The sequence below is a fragment of the Gallus gallus genome, chromosome 6 (assembly GCF_016699485.2).
Source record: "Gallus gallus isolate bGalGal1 chromosome 6, bGalGal1.mat.broiler.GRCg7b, whole genome shotgun sequence".
In the NCBI taxonomy this organism is placed as follows: domain Eukaryota; kingdom Metazoa; phylum Chordata; class Aves; order Galliformes; family Phasianidae; genus Gallus; species Gallus gallus.
The window spans coordinates 20,824,315-20,841,181 of NC_052537.1; the positions used below are offsets into that span (position 1 = coordinate 20,824,315).

Sequence of the window (16,867 nt, forward strand, 5' to 3'; positions counted from 1 at the left end):
TTAATGGTTACAGTCAGCTACCACCTGATCATAGGAGAAGGATGAAAATATTATTGATTGAGGAGGCACAAATCTACTCTTTAAAAACAGTTCTATGGATCTAACTGGTTTTCCATCCTTTGGGATCTGCAATACCCAAGGTACAAAAACTCAGTAATTGTTGCTATTTAACTCTGGATATTGGTATTATTAATCACAGTAGATTAAATGGATACAGTGTCCTGGGTTGTTACATTTCGTTATTTTGTGATGTGCAGGAAAGGCTTTCTGCTCTTTCAGAGAGCAAGGAGAATAATGCAGCGAAGCACTGAGCAAGGGTCCTCTTCTTTCTGTTCCTCCTGGGGTAAAACACTGTATTTGTTCAGCATTCCTAGTTGGTTTTGTAAATGGAGTGTGATGTGGATTAGCAGATCAGTTGCCATGGTGTTGCACCTTTGCGTCTGATAGTATGAAACACAAGCTCTAAAGGCACCACACAAAGCTGCTGTGCCAATGCCATGGAAGTAAAACAAAGCTGCATGTTATTGCAGGAAAGCATGCAGTGCTAGGGCCGCTAGCCTGCTACTTGGCTGGTTGTATATTATAAGGGAAAAGGGAGATGGAATTTTTTTTTAAAGTGTGAGTTGTGCATTGACAGTCAGCCTTTTGCACAGTGCTGCTGAGCAGTATCCAAGCTACTTGCAGTAGAGAAAAATACCTTGGTACGAAGAGATGTATGCAACGGCCTCCCACAGTCCTCTTGTGGGAGCCACTGGGCAAATCCTTACTGCCTCGTGATGGTCTCCTCCCAGCCAACCTTAAAACCACACAGAGCTTACAGGTGCTCCCATTTATGTCTGTGTAGGAGCATAGGTACCTAAATGTGCCTGCAGGGATGGCCTGCAGGCAGCTGAGGAGGGCTGGCTTGTTGAAATTCTGTTGTAACTCAGTAGCATCGTGTCTGTAGGCTGCTGTGCTTACCTGTGAGGTGGGATTCATGCCTCATCCTAACAAACACGCTTAGCTGTGAGAATCAAGCCTCTGTGATATGTTACCTCCCCTGTATGAAAAGGTAGAATTCTGTCGTCCCCTGCTGTAAATAATGCAGGGCAGGCAGGTGTTGTAGAAATTGCTGTTCCTTCTCTTGTAGGATGAGAACAGGATGTCTAAATGAAAAAGCAAGACTGAGGAAAACCTGAACTGTCTCCATCAAAATGTACTACGGAGTTCTCCTTTGGTAAGTGGATGAAGTGTTTAATGTCTCAAACCCCTCCTCCTCCTTCTTAAAGCAATTTGCTTCAAAGAAAAGATGTGGTTATGTGGTACAAGGATGTGTCTGGAGGGATGCAACTAGAATATCACCCTAATTCCTTGTGTTTTGCTCTTATTTATGCTGTGTGCAGGCAAATAGAGAGATAGTTGGAAAAGTCTTGCAAGGTTCCTGCAGGACCCAGGGTGCTGTGGTGCCTTTCACCCTCAGTGGGTGATGTGAGCAGGCAGGGGCTGCATCAGTGGTCTGGGTGGCAGCTGGATGGTGTGGCTGCAGCTGGGGTGTCACTGTGTTCCTACCAAACTGCTGTAACCACTGGGATTTGTTATCTTACTGGCCATGAGTAGATAACACTTCCTAACTAAGTGACAAGAATATAGGTCCCTATGCTGGAGACACTGGTACTTTTAGTTTTCAGCAAGTTGAGAACTTAAAAAAAAAAAAAGCCTGTTCAGTGCATGTCTCTTGATATTCTTTATAATCCAGATACAATGTGAGAAGAGTATTCTCCTGTAAATGGGAACGCAGTTTTGGTGATAGCTTATTAGCTTGGTAAAACATCACTCATTTTCAAAGCATCCCTTGGGAGAAACTCAGCTGCTATGAGAGTCCCTTCACAGCTGTTCTCTCACCTGTGTCTGCTCATGTTTCACCTGATCTGCTCTGTGGGAACATGACTGGGCTTGTTCTGTGTGTGATAGATCTGTGTGAGCAAGGCAGCTTTGCTATGGCTATGCAGTGAGTCTTTGTGCTGTGTTCTGGTACCCGTGGCTTCTTGCTGTCCAGTTTCATTGTACCTTGAAACTGTTATATGAACCTGTGGCCCTGTAGGCACTTCAGTGCACTCTGCACTGTGCTGCCCCGGTCCCCGCACCTCTCCAGCTCTTGGCAGCCACTCGCTGCTGTGCTGCGGGCTCTGGGGAGAAAGGAGTTACGCGACTTTCCAGAGTGTTATCAAAGTTGGCACTTTATTGGGGGAGAAAGGTTAAAAAACTGACAAAGCGGAGGGGCGAAGGGCTACGAGGGCCGAGGCTGCGGCGGGGCGGCTGAGCTCAGCCCTGCCAGAAGCCGGCGAAGAAGGTGCACAGCGAGTGCCAGCGCTGGGCGCAGTAGGTCTCGGCCAGCTGCTCGGGGGAGGGCTCGGCGGAGGCCGGGCCGGGCGGCATGGGGCCGGGCGGCACCAGGCGCAGCTGTGCCTCGGGCGGCGCTCGGCCCGGGCCGCAGAAGCGGGCGCTGAGCGGGCCGCCCTCCGCGCAGGGCCGGCGGCGACGGCGGAGCCGGGCGACGACCTGCCGCCAGAACTGCCGGCTGCGCGTGCCGTAGGCGGGGCAGCGCCAAGGCTCCCCGCGGTACGCGCAGCTCTGCTCCGCCCCGCGGCCCGCCGGCGGCCGGCAGCTCAGCCGCAGCTCGCTGCCCCCCGCCGTCCGGCGCACCTCCCAGCCGCACCGGTGCTGCTCCGGCGTGGAAAAGTGCCCCGCCGGCGCCGCCTCCGGGCCCGGTCCGCCGCCCGCGGTCCCCAGCGCGGCCAGCGCCAGCAGGGCCAGGGGCAGCCTCATCTCTCAGCGCCGCGGGTGCCTCCTCCGGTGCCTCGGCGACGGCGCGGACCTGCAGGGGACCCGCCGCATGCCCCGCGCCCTGCGGAGACGCGCGGCTGTCGGGGGGCGGCCGTCCCGCTGCTGGGGACCGCGGCCCCGCTCCCGGCTCGCCTCATTCCCTCCCCTTCAGCCCGGGCAGCCCGGGACTGGCCGGCCGGGAGCTCTCAGCATCAGGCCTGCCAAACCCAGCTGCAGACAGAGCTGCTCTCCTCGTGTCTCCCATCGCACCGCTCCCCCCCCGCCATGGCACTGCTGACCCCCCCAGCCTCCCAGGGAACTCACGGTGCGCGGCGGGCAGCTACAGGTGCGGGGAAGGCGAGGCGTCGGTTGGCGGCGGCGGGGCGGGTGCGGGGGTTATCAAGGGCCGGGGGCTGTCCCCCCTACCCCCGCTTCCCCCCCCCCCCCCCCCCCTTCCGCCTCCCCCGACGCCCCTCCCCAGCCGCCGCCCCCGGGAACACGCGGGGCTGTCCGGGCCCCCGGCAGTGTCCGCCCCCTCTGCTCGGGGTTCCTGGCGCTCCGGAGGCCGGGCCGGGGGGTCCCGTCCTTCGGCGGTGGTTCTGTGGGCACCTCCCTCGGAAATGGTTTTGCCCGTGAATTGAGTGAGTTTAGAGCAAGAAAAGAGTTATCACTTCAGGAGTATCAAAGTGGGGAATTCTTGGACGGTTGTTGTCATTAACGTGGGAATTTTATGTATAGATGCGCGCATCCCGGCGTATACGTACACCATCTCCGTCGGTGAGGCGATCCGTGAAGCAGTGCCGTTATCCCTGGGCAGAGCCCGGCCCGGCTGTGTCCCCGCGGCTGGGAATAGCTGTGCACGGCCCGAGGGGGACACCTAGTGACACACCTGGTGTGTCGCGTCTGCGGGAGAGACGTGCGGCTGCACCCGAAGGAAGCGGTGCCCTTGGGAGCCAGCGTCGCCCAGGCACGTAGATATCCGCTTTTGCACATCGGTTCTAGAGCCTGATGTGGCTCCTTGGGTTTGTTCCCTCCCTGCCTCCCCTGGGCGATCTGTGTCTATGTCAGCTGGATCCAAGGGAGCTTTGGTTGCCTCCGAGCCTGGCTCGTGGGCAGCTGTCCCTGTGGCTGAGGGCGGGGACCTGGCTTGGAGCGGCAGCGCTGGCAAAAGCGTGCTGTGTTACCCCGGGACTTCAGGGGTACCAGGCATCCTCTGATCTTTCCTGATCTGAGCTGTTCTGCTTTGGGCAAGATTCAGTGGGGGAAGACTGATACTGACTCGTTTGTCTTTTAGTCCTTAAAAAAAACCCCAAACCTTTCTGGAGAGTTTGAGCACAGCTGACCAAGGTGTAGGGTTTGGAGTCCTTTCTCCAGTTCAGGGGAAGACTAGGGGGTGGGGGTTCCATTTCCAGCTGCATTTAATACTTAAAGCATGGTGACATTGTTCTCCCTATTTGATTGTTTTGGGAGTAGGAAACAGCAGGGGAGAGAGTGTGTTGATAAGGAAATACAATGACTGTAGACCATAGGAGAGGCTTTACAACTGAAAATCTGAAGTAGAAGTCAATAGTTCCTTCTTTCCTAGAATTACATATGTGCCTACGTCTGCAGGACAAGACTTAGCTGCTGCTAGCTGAGCACAGCGCTCTGCTCAGCGTGCTGGGTTGTGTAAATCCCTTTCATGGGCATTAAGGACCTCCCATGGACTGCAGGTGGAATCTTGGCATCCAACCTAGGGATGTGGGTACCATGAGGCACCATAATGCACTACATTGTGACTATTTAAGATCCTCTGTGGCTCCAGTGAGCATGAGGCACATCATGTGCCTTAGCTTATTTGTCCACCAAACCATAGTGCTGCATTCAGATTAAGGTCTGACCACCTGTAATTACTATTTTCTATTACACTGAGCTCCTTTTCCATTTTCCACATTCTTAGTATCATTTATTCAATGTGAAATGGAGCTGTCTCACATTTGATATCACTTTTAAAGCAGGTTACTTTAAGTATGTTAGATTTGAAGGGAAATAACTGATTTAATGAACACTTTACTGTTGCACTTTGCTTTGGACAGCTTTAAGTCGCATACAACTTATTACTGATCAGGAATTGAGGAAATAAAAGGAAACAATGAAAAATTGCTTAGACTTCCCATGTGGTAATTATATCTTCCTTGATGTTTTTTGCTGTGTTCTCCTGGTACGTTTTTGCACACTTTCCTCCATTACTGAGTCTCAACTTTTGCAGTAAAGTGGTTCTTAGTTCTCAATACTGATTACTTCTGTATTAATTCTCCTGCATATGCTACAGTTTTATCTCAGTTTTGATGGATGTGGGGGGGGGGGGGGGGGGGGAACCCTTTAATTCTTACCACAGTCTGTATCCTTTTGTTCTGTTTGCAGTTAGTAACAATTATAATAATCTAGCCCACGTTGCTGCTGTGGTTTGCTTTTGAATTTCCTTTCCTCCCCTTCACCTGTACACCAGGAAAGAGATACTTGCTTTGTATCTACAGAGAACCTGAAACAAAGCTCTTGGAAGTTAATGGGCCCCATCCTTTTAAGTAAGTTGTGTGACTCATGCACGGAGAAACTTGAGGGAATTAGTTATGCTGGGTTAGATTGCAGTTTGGAGTCAAGCTAGAGCCTGGATTAAAGCTGACATAAGCACTCACGCAAGCAGTCTAAAACATGGGAGTCAGCTCAGTGCAGGGAACCACAGGACATGGGTCTGTGCATCTCCAGGATAAGGAATGCTGACTGAATAACACCTCTGCAGAAACCCGTGTAAGGCTGTGGAGAATCACAAGCTGAAGTGGAGACATTTGCCATGTAATTGCCTAAGAGGCAGGTGGAATCAAGGGTACCATTCATAAGATGCTTGAAGCCAGCCTTTGACTGGGATGTTGTATACTGTTTTAAGCACTGATCTTAAAGATCAACAGGATTGAGGCAGAAGCACAGTGAGAATGCTACAGTTCTAAAAAATGTGACTTTAGATGAAATATTTTAAGCTGTAGACTTATTAACTTAAAGAAAAGAACTAAGAGGGAAAATATAGCAATAGAAGATGTTCAACCACTTCATAAAACTGTCTCCTTATGCATCTTTCAATTTCAGAAGCACAATCCATAGCTTTAATCACAGTTATTTTACCAGTGGGTGAATTATCCTGTTTTGTTGTTGTTAAATCTTTGGACAAAAAAGGGGTTCTACCATTTATAGGCCACTTCACCCACATAAAAGATACTGTACAGGCAATTGGGTTAGGGTTCTGACTTCAGAGTGTGGATCTTTCAAAATTCAATTGAGTTCCAGTCAATGGGAAGAATAATGCTTATTCTTCTTGCTGTGGCCCATAAGATTGCAGCAACAATTATTGCAAGAATAGCCTTGCTTTGTGGGTGTTAAGTAGCCACAGCCTCTGGGCCTGTCATCCAAAGTTCCTTTTCAGAGAAGTGGGTGGTATAAAGAATGATGATTCATAAATCTGAATTTAAATACACAACATGAACATAGCTGTGTTTAACCTGCTTGTCTGAGATGCCAGTCTTCAGATTTCTTGCTTTTGGCTTAAGAGAATGAAATCATTTTATGTGGTAATAAATGTTGTCTGCAGGGAGACAAGTAATTGAGAGGCTCCTTCTGCTCTTTTGTTGAGAACAAGCCAAGCTCTGCATGGTATAAAAGACAAGAAGTGGTGGTTGAAGAGCCATGGGGAGACAGATGTCTCAATTTCTCCCAGCAGAAAGGCAATTTAGGCCTACCCTGCATGCTACCCAGCTCTCCAAGCTATAGAGTACTTCAAGGCAAAATCACTAAGCGTGTTTCATCTTTCTTCTGACACAAGCTGGTGAATAAGCATGGCTACTGAGAGGTCTCATCCGATTATTTGAATGTTAATATATTATTAACAGATTTGACTTGCAGGCAGTTGAAATCTGGGGGTTTCTGTCCTGTTTCCAAGACTACAGTGGGAGTAAAACGAAACAAGGACTTCCTTGCTGAAATTTTGTTTTCCTCTTAAGTCTCTTCTAGAACCTACTTAAGTGTTTTTCCAAGGTCAGACTGAAGGCTTTATCTGGGTTTGCTGCCTGTTTGTGAGCAGGTTCTTTTTCTTCCACACCAATAAGATTCCAATAAGTTCTTCTCAGCCTTTCATTTAAGACGACTGATTTTTGCAAAAACTGCAGAAATGTTAAGGAAAACTTGTAGTGCTGATCAGATATTTGAAGACTTTCAATTTCTTATGCTGTGGAAACTGTTTAAAATTTGCTGTTCAGTTACCAGGTTGTGCTGCTGCTGAATGCCCTCTCGGTGGCATTTCAGAATCAGCCCAGACTACGATGCTGCCCCTAATTCGCTGGCTGTAACAAAAATGTTAACCACCTTTTCTGTCTCTCACTCCTGTGGGCTGTTTTTTTCCCACAAGCTGGTCTGAGTCACACACGTGTTGTTCTCCAGTGCTGTTTTTTTTGCAGTGGAATTCAGGAGATCTTTGTGATTTGGCTTTTTGGTAGTGGTTCTACTGCTCTATAGGAGTCACTTTGTTCTCTGCATCCTGCGTTTTCATTCCTTGCTTTGAATCTCTCTTTATCCACTCAGACTGTACTCTTGATAGGAGATGAACAAGTACCTGCTAATTTTTCTACATATGTAGTTTTTCTTATTTGGAATTCCACCCATTCAGTGTTTTATCTGTTTTCTGCCCTGAAGATGCTTCTCTTTCAGATGTGTTAAGCTTGCCATGCTTATTCTTCTCTTGTTTTGGAAGGGAGAACTTAGGATTTTTCTTCATTTGCTTTTTCAGATGCATGTCAAAGATTCATTGTCACCTCTCAGAGAAACAACATGACCACTATTTCATATCTTCATTCCATAATTAATGGGCTGACTCAGGCACTGACAGAGCCCCTTGTGGAGCTCGCTGTGCTGAAATACCTTTACTGCTCCAGGCTTTCTTATTAGCTGATCAAAAATGTAAGCCTTGTGAAAGGCTGAGCTTTAGCTTTGCCTCTTTTGTTATTTAACCTGGTTTAAAATAAATCAGCACCTGTCCTGTGATAGTGAAGGAAGTCACAGAGAGAAAGGATTTCTACTGCTGCTTAAGAGAACTTCACTGCAATACCAAAAAAGACCAATTCTTTCTTACAACTTTTAGCTGGTTATTCTAAATCCATTTAAAGAGGCAGAAGATACATTTCTTACTGTTTTAGCAACATACAGACATACCCTAAGTCAAAAACCATGCAAGTGCTATAGGATGAAAATTCATTCCCTTCTTTAAATTGGCCTTTACCCTTTTAGATGCACAAAAGGAAAAATATCTTTGGAATGCTTCTAGAAAAGTGAAGTTTTTTATGACTCGAGAAACTCATCTCAGGACTACTTTGCTGGCTTTCACAGTGTGGTGGAGATGACCAGCGTGCTGGGAAAGGAAGGTTTTCATTTCATAATTTAAATGAAAAGAGTCAGCAAAGAGTAACAGAGAGAGAAATGATGCAGATCAGCTATTGAAAAGGTAATATAGAATATTTGTATCTGATGGTGTGTGAGAGCAGTTTTATTCAAGACGCAGCAGGCACAGTGTGAGGATAGAAGGCAGCTGTTAGTGTAAAGCCTGGTGTGCAGCATGAGCTCCCCGTCCTCCCTCTGTGGGAGGAAACGCACAGACCGCCAAGAAAGCTCAGCAGTGGGATTTCTTATTTTTCTTTGTGTGAAATGTGAGGAATGTTCACGTTCTGAAGATGTTAGTTTAGAGGGCTTCATAACAAGAAAAGGTTGAAGCATGTCTCAAAAAAGAAATAAAAATGGTAATTATTTGACGAACGAGTAGTAAGTGGAAGACTGATTTCTTGAAAATAGGTCATATATCTTTGGATTTGAAGCTGTCCATTCAAACCATAACATTGCAATACAGTTGTTTTAAAATGTTGATTTCTAGAACAAAAGGTCTGATCTGTGGTTTTCCAGTACAAATTCCAGAGAACCTAAACGGTACATGTATTTTAAACAGACTGACCTTAAATCTAGGTTTAACAAAATGTTTTGTTAACAAATAGTCCATTTTTTTAGAGGAAAAAATGTAACATGAGTAATATTTATGTCATCCCTATCAAGTATCCTACCTGAACCTGGAGAAAGTTCAGGTGTTTGATTTATTCAGAGCTTAATTCTTTTACCAAGCTGCTAATGGTCTGAGGGCTGGACATTGGTTTTCTGTGATGTGTGCTGGCATGAGGACTTATAAGGAAGAGTAAACGTCAAAAAATAATTGTGAAAGGTGTCACATATCTAATGATGTGTCCTGTCTGTTTCCCCTTATCCCCTCCAAAGAAAAAAGGCCACACAAAACTGCACAGCACACCTTGACTGTAGAATAGTGTTTATTTTGATGCTTGCACATAGGTTTTATCTAAACATTTGAAGCAGTGGGAGAGCACTGTTATATGTGATCAAAAGAGGAGGTTGGCCCTGCCTTACAAACTAATGGTTTTTAAGGAGCCAGGATACACAGGCTGTACAAGCCCAGGTCAACTCTGGCAACATACAGTTTGTGGCTATTGTACTAGAAAATTAAAATCAGCTTGCTATTGTGTTTAAGTAGAGCTATAATATGTCTAAGAGTGATATGCCATGATGAGTTATTCCTTTCTTACCACATGCTATCGCTTGCCAAATTTGGGATCTTTTGCTGCTGAAGTCTTTTAATCTAAGTGAGAATATAATGTTAGTGAGGAAGAACATCTGTTTCATTGCAACCACATTACAGCTGAGCCTAAGAATGATGAGCACTTATTGAATGGAAATGTAGGATTTTTCTAGGTAATACAGAAATGTTGATGTCAGTACTCAGTAGTATTAAACTACATGAATGTTTTCCCCTGTGGCACTGTTCTGCTTCGGTCTCCGAGGTTGTTTCTTTTTTATATTATTATTCTATATAAATTCCTTTAATCTTTAATTGGTGTTTTTACCAGAACAACTATTTGACTCTGCTGTAAGGCAGTAGACTGTAGCAGTACACGGCAGAGAATATGTGTTTGGAAGCTTATTACTCGAGGCATGAACTCAGCTTGTGCCACCCCAAAGCCACTTGTTTCAGCTTTATAAAGTAAGGCAGCCACTGACCCTCAACAAGACATCTACAATTCAATTTTTTGCTTGCCCAGCTTGCTTGTCTCTGGAAGGTAGACTTCAGTTCACAAAGGGAATTATTCAGAAGCAAAATTCAATTTTGTTTCTATAAAAAATAAAGGTAATGCATATTTAGGTAAGCATCTGTTGCATGTTGCATGAAAGCTGGAGAGATGGTGGTAGTGAGTAGTGTGGCTTGTGCTTCAAAGGCAATCAAGATTACCTAAATCTTGGGTCAGATATTACCCCAGCACAAAATGCTTTATGCTTTATCTGTGCTGCTTCTCCCTGGTCAAGTCCCAGATGTGCTAAGGTGCATAAGTATCATCGTAGCAATACTGCAGGTGAGGTGCGCTCTCCCTCCAGGAAATGACTTCTACCACAAACAACTGTAAAGCTATTTCATGCTTCTTCAGTAGCATAAATTGCCAGCAGTGCAATGTTAGTGGCTTGGCTAGTGTCTACCCTGCTAGCACTAGGCTACCCTTGGCTAGCCTACCCTGCTTTTGAAAGAAGCATGAAGTTAGCTGTGCCTCAACAGGATCCTGTTGTTTGCTTAATGCTGCTCCATTATGCTCTCTTGTGCCTCACGTAGGAACACATTATGTAGTCACTTGGGCAGCTGTCTTCTCTTTCCCTTGAGAGCTAGCTAGCTAAATACTCATTAAAATCCAGCTCTAGAAGGTTCTTGAAACACATTAGTGGTGCACAACTTTTAATTGCAGCTCTGTCCATAATAGTTGCCTTTGTTTTCAGTGAAACTTCCTATGGGTAAAGCACTGTCAGACTGGGTCCAAAAGCAGTTCAGCTGGCCAGACTGCCCTGCGGTGAGCACCAGTGGTTGGTGCTAAAGTTTGAAGATGAAACAGGAGCCTAACAGTATGTAACTGGAAGTAAAAAGCAGGAAAGTAAAGAAAACTCTGTGAAGTCCCTGTTACCTTACAAAAAGTGCTTGAAATGAGAACATCACCTTGGAGAGACTTTTGCTTGAATGTGGTGGTAAATGCGGCTTTTGTTGTTGTTGCCACTTAACTAACAATTTGGTTTGAAAGGATTCTCTTCTCAAAGCTCTTTCAGTGATACTGTGAAGAGGACAGCAGGATGGCGCAGGAAGCCATAGAGAAACTTTGTCACATAGAGGGAAAGGAACTTTGTTACAGTCCTGCCACACACATTTCCTACAGCGAGCTTAAATGAACTGCTGCACTAGCAAGGGTGGTGCAGTGAATGTGCCATGTGAAAGGGCACAAGCAGAACGCCTTGCAGGTGTCCTACTCATGTGGGACAGACCTGTCCCCAGGTGCCATTGCACTGGAGAAGGAACATACTCTTGAAAATATTAGTAAATTCTTTTTTCCTGCGTAACTGAGCGGAAAGTTTCTATTGATCATTGCTGTGAATGCGAAAGGCTTAATAGCAGGAGTGACTGTAGCAGAGGGCTCTCTGTGTTATGGTAGTGCAGCTCTTTTCTTTTTTTTAAGCTCCTGAAGAGCTTTAGACTGGAGGCTGGCAGCACAGCAGGCAGTTCTTACCAGCCTGGTGGGAACTCATGGCTCAGAAGCACTGGGTCTGTACTGTGTGATATACTTGTTCAGAGAGAATATTATGGTTATTAATTACTGTTATCAGATGATTTATTATAATTTATTAGGCTGACAGTGCTAATGTTATGCTATAATCCTAAACATGAGAGACAAAATGTCTAATCACTGGTTTGCTGCCTTGAAACTCAGCTCTGTTATATATTTTCTTCCCTCTGTTAACAAATGCATACCAAGAACGTTTTCTGTGATGCTGCTTCTGGTGACCGTATTACTGTTCCAGTCATCCGTAAACACCTTATGAGCTGTTATTTTATGCATTCATTTAAGTTACTTCAGAAAACTGATAGTTCACTTTCTGATTTTTCATATTTTTATTTCCTGAAATCTAAATGGAACACTGGAAAGAATTTTCAGATTGACCACCATCTAGTCAGAGTCCGGGGAGTTTCTCCTGCTGAATCGGGTCTCTTCATTCAGTAAATCATAGAAAAGAAGTGTTTGAGTTGGAAGGGACCCTTAAAGATCATCCAGTGCAACTCCCCTGCAGAGACCTGGGACATCCACAGTTAGATTGTGTTGCTCAGAGTCCCCTCCAGCCTGACCTTGGTTGTCTCCAGGGATGGGGCACCCACCACCTCTCTGGGCAGCCTGTGCTGGTGCTTCATCACTTGCAGCGTAAGGAACTTCTTCCTTATGTCCAATCTGAGTCTCCCCTCTTTTAGTTTGAAGCCATTTTCCCTTGTCCTGTCACAACAGACCCTTCTAAATAGTCTCCCACTTCTTTCTTTTATTCTCTTCTTTCCTATATGTATTTCTTAATGTTTTCAGAAGTTTCAGTGTTGGGCAGTTATCCTATCATATAGATAGCACAGAAAAATACAGACTGTGGGTATAGGCTGGGTGTCATTCACTGGGTTTTCTAAAATGTCTTGAATGATTGGAGGCAAGAATGGATAAAAGATAACAAGCTCAGACTTGAATTACTAGAAATTTGTTAAAGCCAAATATGCTAGGAGAAAAATCTGTGCTCTTCGGTGTAATTTTAGACCAGTGCTTAAAACAAAAACTCTGAGGAATAGGCAGTACCTGGTGGTATCGCCTGCTGTGTGTCCCTGTGTACAGGGAAAGGGGGAGGATTCAGAAAAGTGACTTAGATTCTAACAACAAGATCAATGAAGAGTTTGGTGGTGGTTGTCACATAACTGTGGTGATGAAACCACTTCCAGGCACCAGCTGGGGCGCTGGGTGGATGGTTTCTCAGCCCTCCGGCTGAGGGAAAAAGCAGCTTATGGAGAGCAAAGGATTAATTTTTCAACATTGTTTTTACTGAGGAAAAAGTCAACTAATTGAAATACACTTAATGTGGTGTGTGTAGGTGCAGCATCTGAAATCCAACACGAGAGGCATGATTTTGGCAACAGCAAAGCAACAGATGCTTGTGACAACTGAGTAGTGAAACAGATTTCTCTTTTGCTACCGAGGTCAGCTGATTCTCACTGAAATTAAGGTTTAAATGGAATGTTAAGATATCATCTTAGTACCAGGAGGATATAAAAGTATATATATGCGGTTGAGGTATGACCTTGGCTTCTTTTACATTGATATTTTCAACTCAGCAAAACAAACGAGTGCATTTAGGAAGAAATAAAGGGAGGAGGAAGGAAGACTAATTTTGGAAAAGCATTATCTCCTCCAATACTTTGGAACCATTTTTTGCAACATGTAAAGACTAACAGAACTGTCAAAGGCTTCCGTGAAGTGGCCGTCATGAAAACATCCAAGTGGAAAAATGGGAAAGCTTACATAAATGTAAATCTGAGCATCTTTATGACTGTACTGTTTTTTTCTGTGTGAAGTGGCAGCTTAGACTTGAGATTGTGAACCATGTTTATTTTTGTGGTGGTTTCATTTCGGGTTTTCTTTTCTACTGCTTTGTTCATCATTCAGTGATGGAGCAGTGCTTTGTGGGAAGAGCTGAAGCTGGAAACCCTTCTGCAGAAGCTGCACGTCTGTGTGCATTTGAGAGCAGGAAAGATGATGGGTGAAACAGAGGCATTTCTCTCCAGGTTATGGGTAGAAGGGTGGAAAGAGGGGATTGGGAGGAAATCTCAGGTTTTATCTATTAGGATTTAGGTGATGGAGTTTACTTTGAGACTGTTGTTGTTGTTGTTGTTAAGGTTTGAATTGCAGCAATGTCACAAGACTTCATGTTTTCTCATGCCAAACAAGCAACACGTGATTTTTCAGTACCTTCTAGTTCCTGAAACAGGTATGTGTTGGGGCAGTGCTGCAACTTCTTTGAAAATGGCAATTGCAGAAAGATTGTGTATAATGCAAAGTAAAATGCGATATAAATGACACGATAAGCAAACAGATAAGCAATAGACAACAGAACACAACAATGGAACCAGTGTCAAGTATATGCATGTAGTTTAGTTAACTTCTAAAAAGTATTGCTTAGAAAACAAGATGAAACGTTGTCTCAGCATGGTGTTCGAGTACATCTAGTACTAGATATTAGGAAGAAATTCTTTACTGTGAGGGTGGTGAAACACTGGAACAGGTTGTCCAGCAAAGTTGTGGATGCCCCCTCCATGGAAGCACTCAAGGCCAGGCTGAACGGGGCTGTGAACAACCTGGTCTAGAGGGAGATGCCCCTGCCTACAGCAGGGGGTTAGAATGAAATGATCTTAAAGGTCTCTTCAAGCCCAAATCATTCTATGATCTTTACCATGGCCTGCTGCTCCCACTGACTGTCAGAAGGAAAAGGGAGCAGGAATAATTTGCCTTAGCAGAGAAGGCAGCTGGTGCACATCATAAAGCCTTGCAAGGTATACTGTGCTGGAGCTGGAAGACGTTTTGATTAGCATGTTTAGACACTGGCTAGTGAGTGTTCAGATATGGTATCTCTCAGGTTGGACAATTTTGACACCAAGGATATTTAAAGGCTATTTTTAGGTCATCTTGACATTAATGGTACAGTAAGTGGGGAGCTAGGCATGGAACTGAACTACTTTCAGGCAGGAAAATACCTCACATATGGTCAACACATAAAGGAGTATCTGTTGATCTGAGTTATGAAACGTGTGCTTGAGGAATAGCCCTGTGTAGATGTTCCTAAAACAGCATCTTCGCTACTTGTGATTTTTTTTGGTGTTTGGAAGTAACCCAGAAGCAGATAAAGTGCTGCTCACGTTCTACTTTGGAAAGCATCTCTTCTAAGGGATTGCGATGGTGTAAATATGAAAGAATTTTGTCTCTTAAATCCCGCTGAAATGAAACTTTGGCTTTTGGTAGTAATTTTAATACATCTCCTCGCACTTGAGCCTAACGGTATTAATTGAATCTTGCCTTATGCAACTCAGCTGCTTGTTCTCTTGCAAGAAAAACATCAATCAGAAATCACAGTCAATCAATGAGAAAAGTTCTTAGGGACAGAGATGTTGCTCATTTACTGCTCAGAGAGCTGTTTGGGCTGTAGTGAGGTTATTGTTCAGGAGCCTCCCCAATTTAGGAAAATAAAAATAGATATGATATTAATATTTATATATTATTGTTAAATCATCGACGGATGCAGCCAGAAGTGCTGTGCAGCATAATTTTCACAAGAAGCACCTTCAGCAATATGCCACTTAAAACGAGAATAAACAATTTATAGTACAGTATTCCTGAAGTTTGTTACAGACTTGAGCATTACATTTTGTTTACTACAACAGTTTGTACAGCTGTAGAATACCATAATGTGTATCATCTGCACATCAACAAAGACCATTATAAATTAGGTATGAACAAACTTTCTATAATTCTATGATTCTGGAGAGGTTTCACTTACAAAGAGCAATTCCAAACTGTCCATTTAGTAAGCTTTGGAAGTAAAGGCCAAACTGTTTTCTTCCTTAAGTCAATACCCATTTATTTCTTGGTACAATCTGACCTGTTAGTGAACCTTATTTAAAACATAACCACAAGAACTGATACAAAAAGCTTTTTCCATTCTTAGCACAAATATGATCAGCTACCAGGCATTGCTGCTGATTATTTTTAAGAGAATGTTGCTCAAATAATGCTTTCACTGCCTAATTTCTGCAACCCATTCTGTCATTTATGTTTTCATCATCATATCTATGAGTCCAAAAGTCTTGCTAGGGCAGACAGCTCTCAAATGCAGAGCAAACCTTGTGGGAAGGTAAACTTTCCCTTTCCACCGATTAGCAACTTTTATCATTAATAATGAGTCTGTGCACATACTAAAAAAATAAAAGTAAATGTTAAAGTCTCCAGTGAACAATAATTTCTTGCACCAGAGACAGGAGTGTGGAGGCAGTGAGGGGCTGCTCTTCAGGACTGTTTTATTGGTGTGCCAGGACATCCCAGGATGGCTCTGTTGTGGAACACTGTGGAGTGAGGTGAGATGCCTTGCAGCTCTAGAATGTGGTCGTCTTCTTCTGGAGAAGATAAAAAATGCTGCCACTCTTACAATATGACTTTCTGATTTGTGTAAAAAGGAAGAAATGTAGCAAGGAAAATCCTTGAACAAACTGATATTGACCATTTATTGACCATTTAGTTTCTGAATCCACGTGCAGTTCAAATATGATCACTGAGAAAATAAGCAAGGGGAATCAAACCAGCGAAAACAATGATCCATCTCTTTTAAGGAAATACTGGGTTTGTTCGGGATTGCTCAACAGGCGAGGCACTGAGTGTGCTGAATGACAGCTGTTAAATGTTGGATGGGTGTGTGATGTTAAAAGGTAGGTAATCATTAGGAAGAGCCTAGGTCCACATCATTAAATGCTGATTCCAGAGTTTGATACCTGAAGCTGTGCTCGGGGTCCTGCAAAACAGCAGGTGGATTTTCTAGGGGTTGAGCAGTCTTCTGACTCAACATAAGATGATGTTTTAACTGAGCAATTTTTAAAGCCTAAACACAGATTCTTTTGTATAAATCCAAACACACAGCTTTGAAACAATCCCAGAACTAAAACCAAACATAACTTTCAGACCTGTATAAACCTATATGATGTGAAACCATGAGAGGGGAAAAAAAAAAAAACAACAAAACCTCACTGTTTTTAGGAATGTAGGAATCTAAGAGTAAGTTTTCTATGTAAATTTTGTTATTACACAACTCTCAGTATCACAAGTTAGTTTGAATGAAGAGTTGGGGCAATCAGATGTGTGGGAAATATCTGCCTACTATAAATGATGGTAAGGGGTGAAGGTGGCAGTGGGAAGAGGTCAATACATGATTGCTGTGCGCTTTTGGAATGGGGTCCATACATGTGTCACTCCCTTGGGGTAAAAATGTTTCCCATCCTTCTGGTTTGAGATTTTTTGGGAGTACAGGCATACTTTATGTGGAGGCAGTGAGATGGCTCTGT

The 16,867-nt window shown here is 44.2% G+C and overlaps 1 protein-coding gene across 1 annotated transcript; it reads right to left on the bottom strand.

Annotated features, from left to right (window-relative positions):
* Window positions 1–2,198: 2,198 nt before the first annotated feature.
* On the bottom strand, window positions 2,199–3,173 carry FGFBP3 (fibroblast growth factor binding protein 3). Its single transcript, XM_015288868.4, has 2 exons — window positions 3,127–3,173; window positions 2,199–2,884 (listed from the first exon to the last, which is right to left on the bottom strand). Exon 2 carries the CDS (start codon window positions 2,803–2,805, stop codon window positions 2,302–2,304), a length of 504 nt encoding a protein of 167 aa, XP_015144354.2. The 5' UTR covers window positions 2,806–2,884; window positions 3,127–3,173; the 3' UTR covers window positions 2,199–2,301.
* Between the last annotated feature and the right edge of the window lie 13,694 nt (window positions 3,174–16,867).

Excerpts from the sequence above, each read along its gene's own strand:
- FGFBP3 (XM_015288868.4), bottom strand. The coding sequence starts at position 2,805 with ATGAGGCTGCCCCTGGCCCTGCTGGCGCTGGCCGCGCTGGGGACCGCG.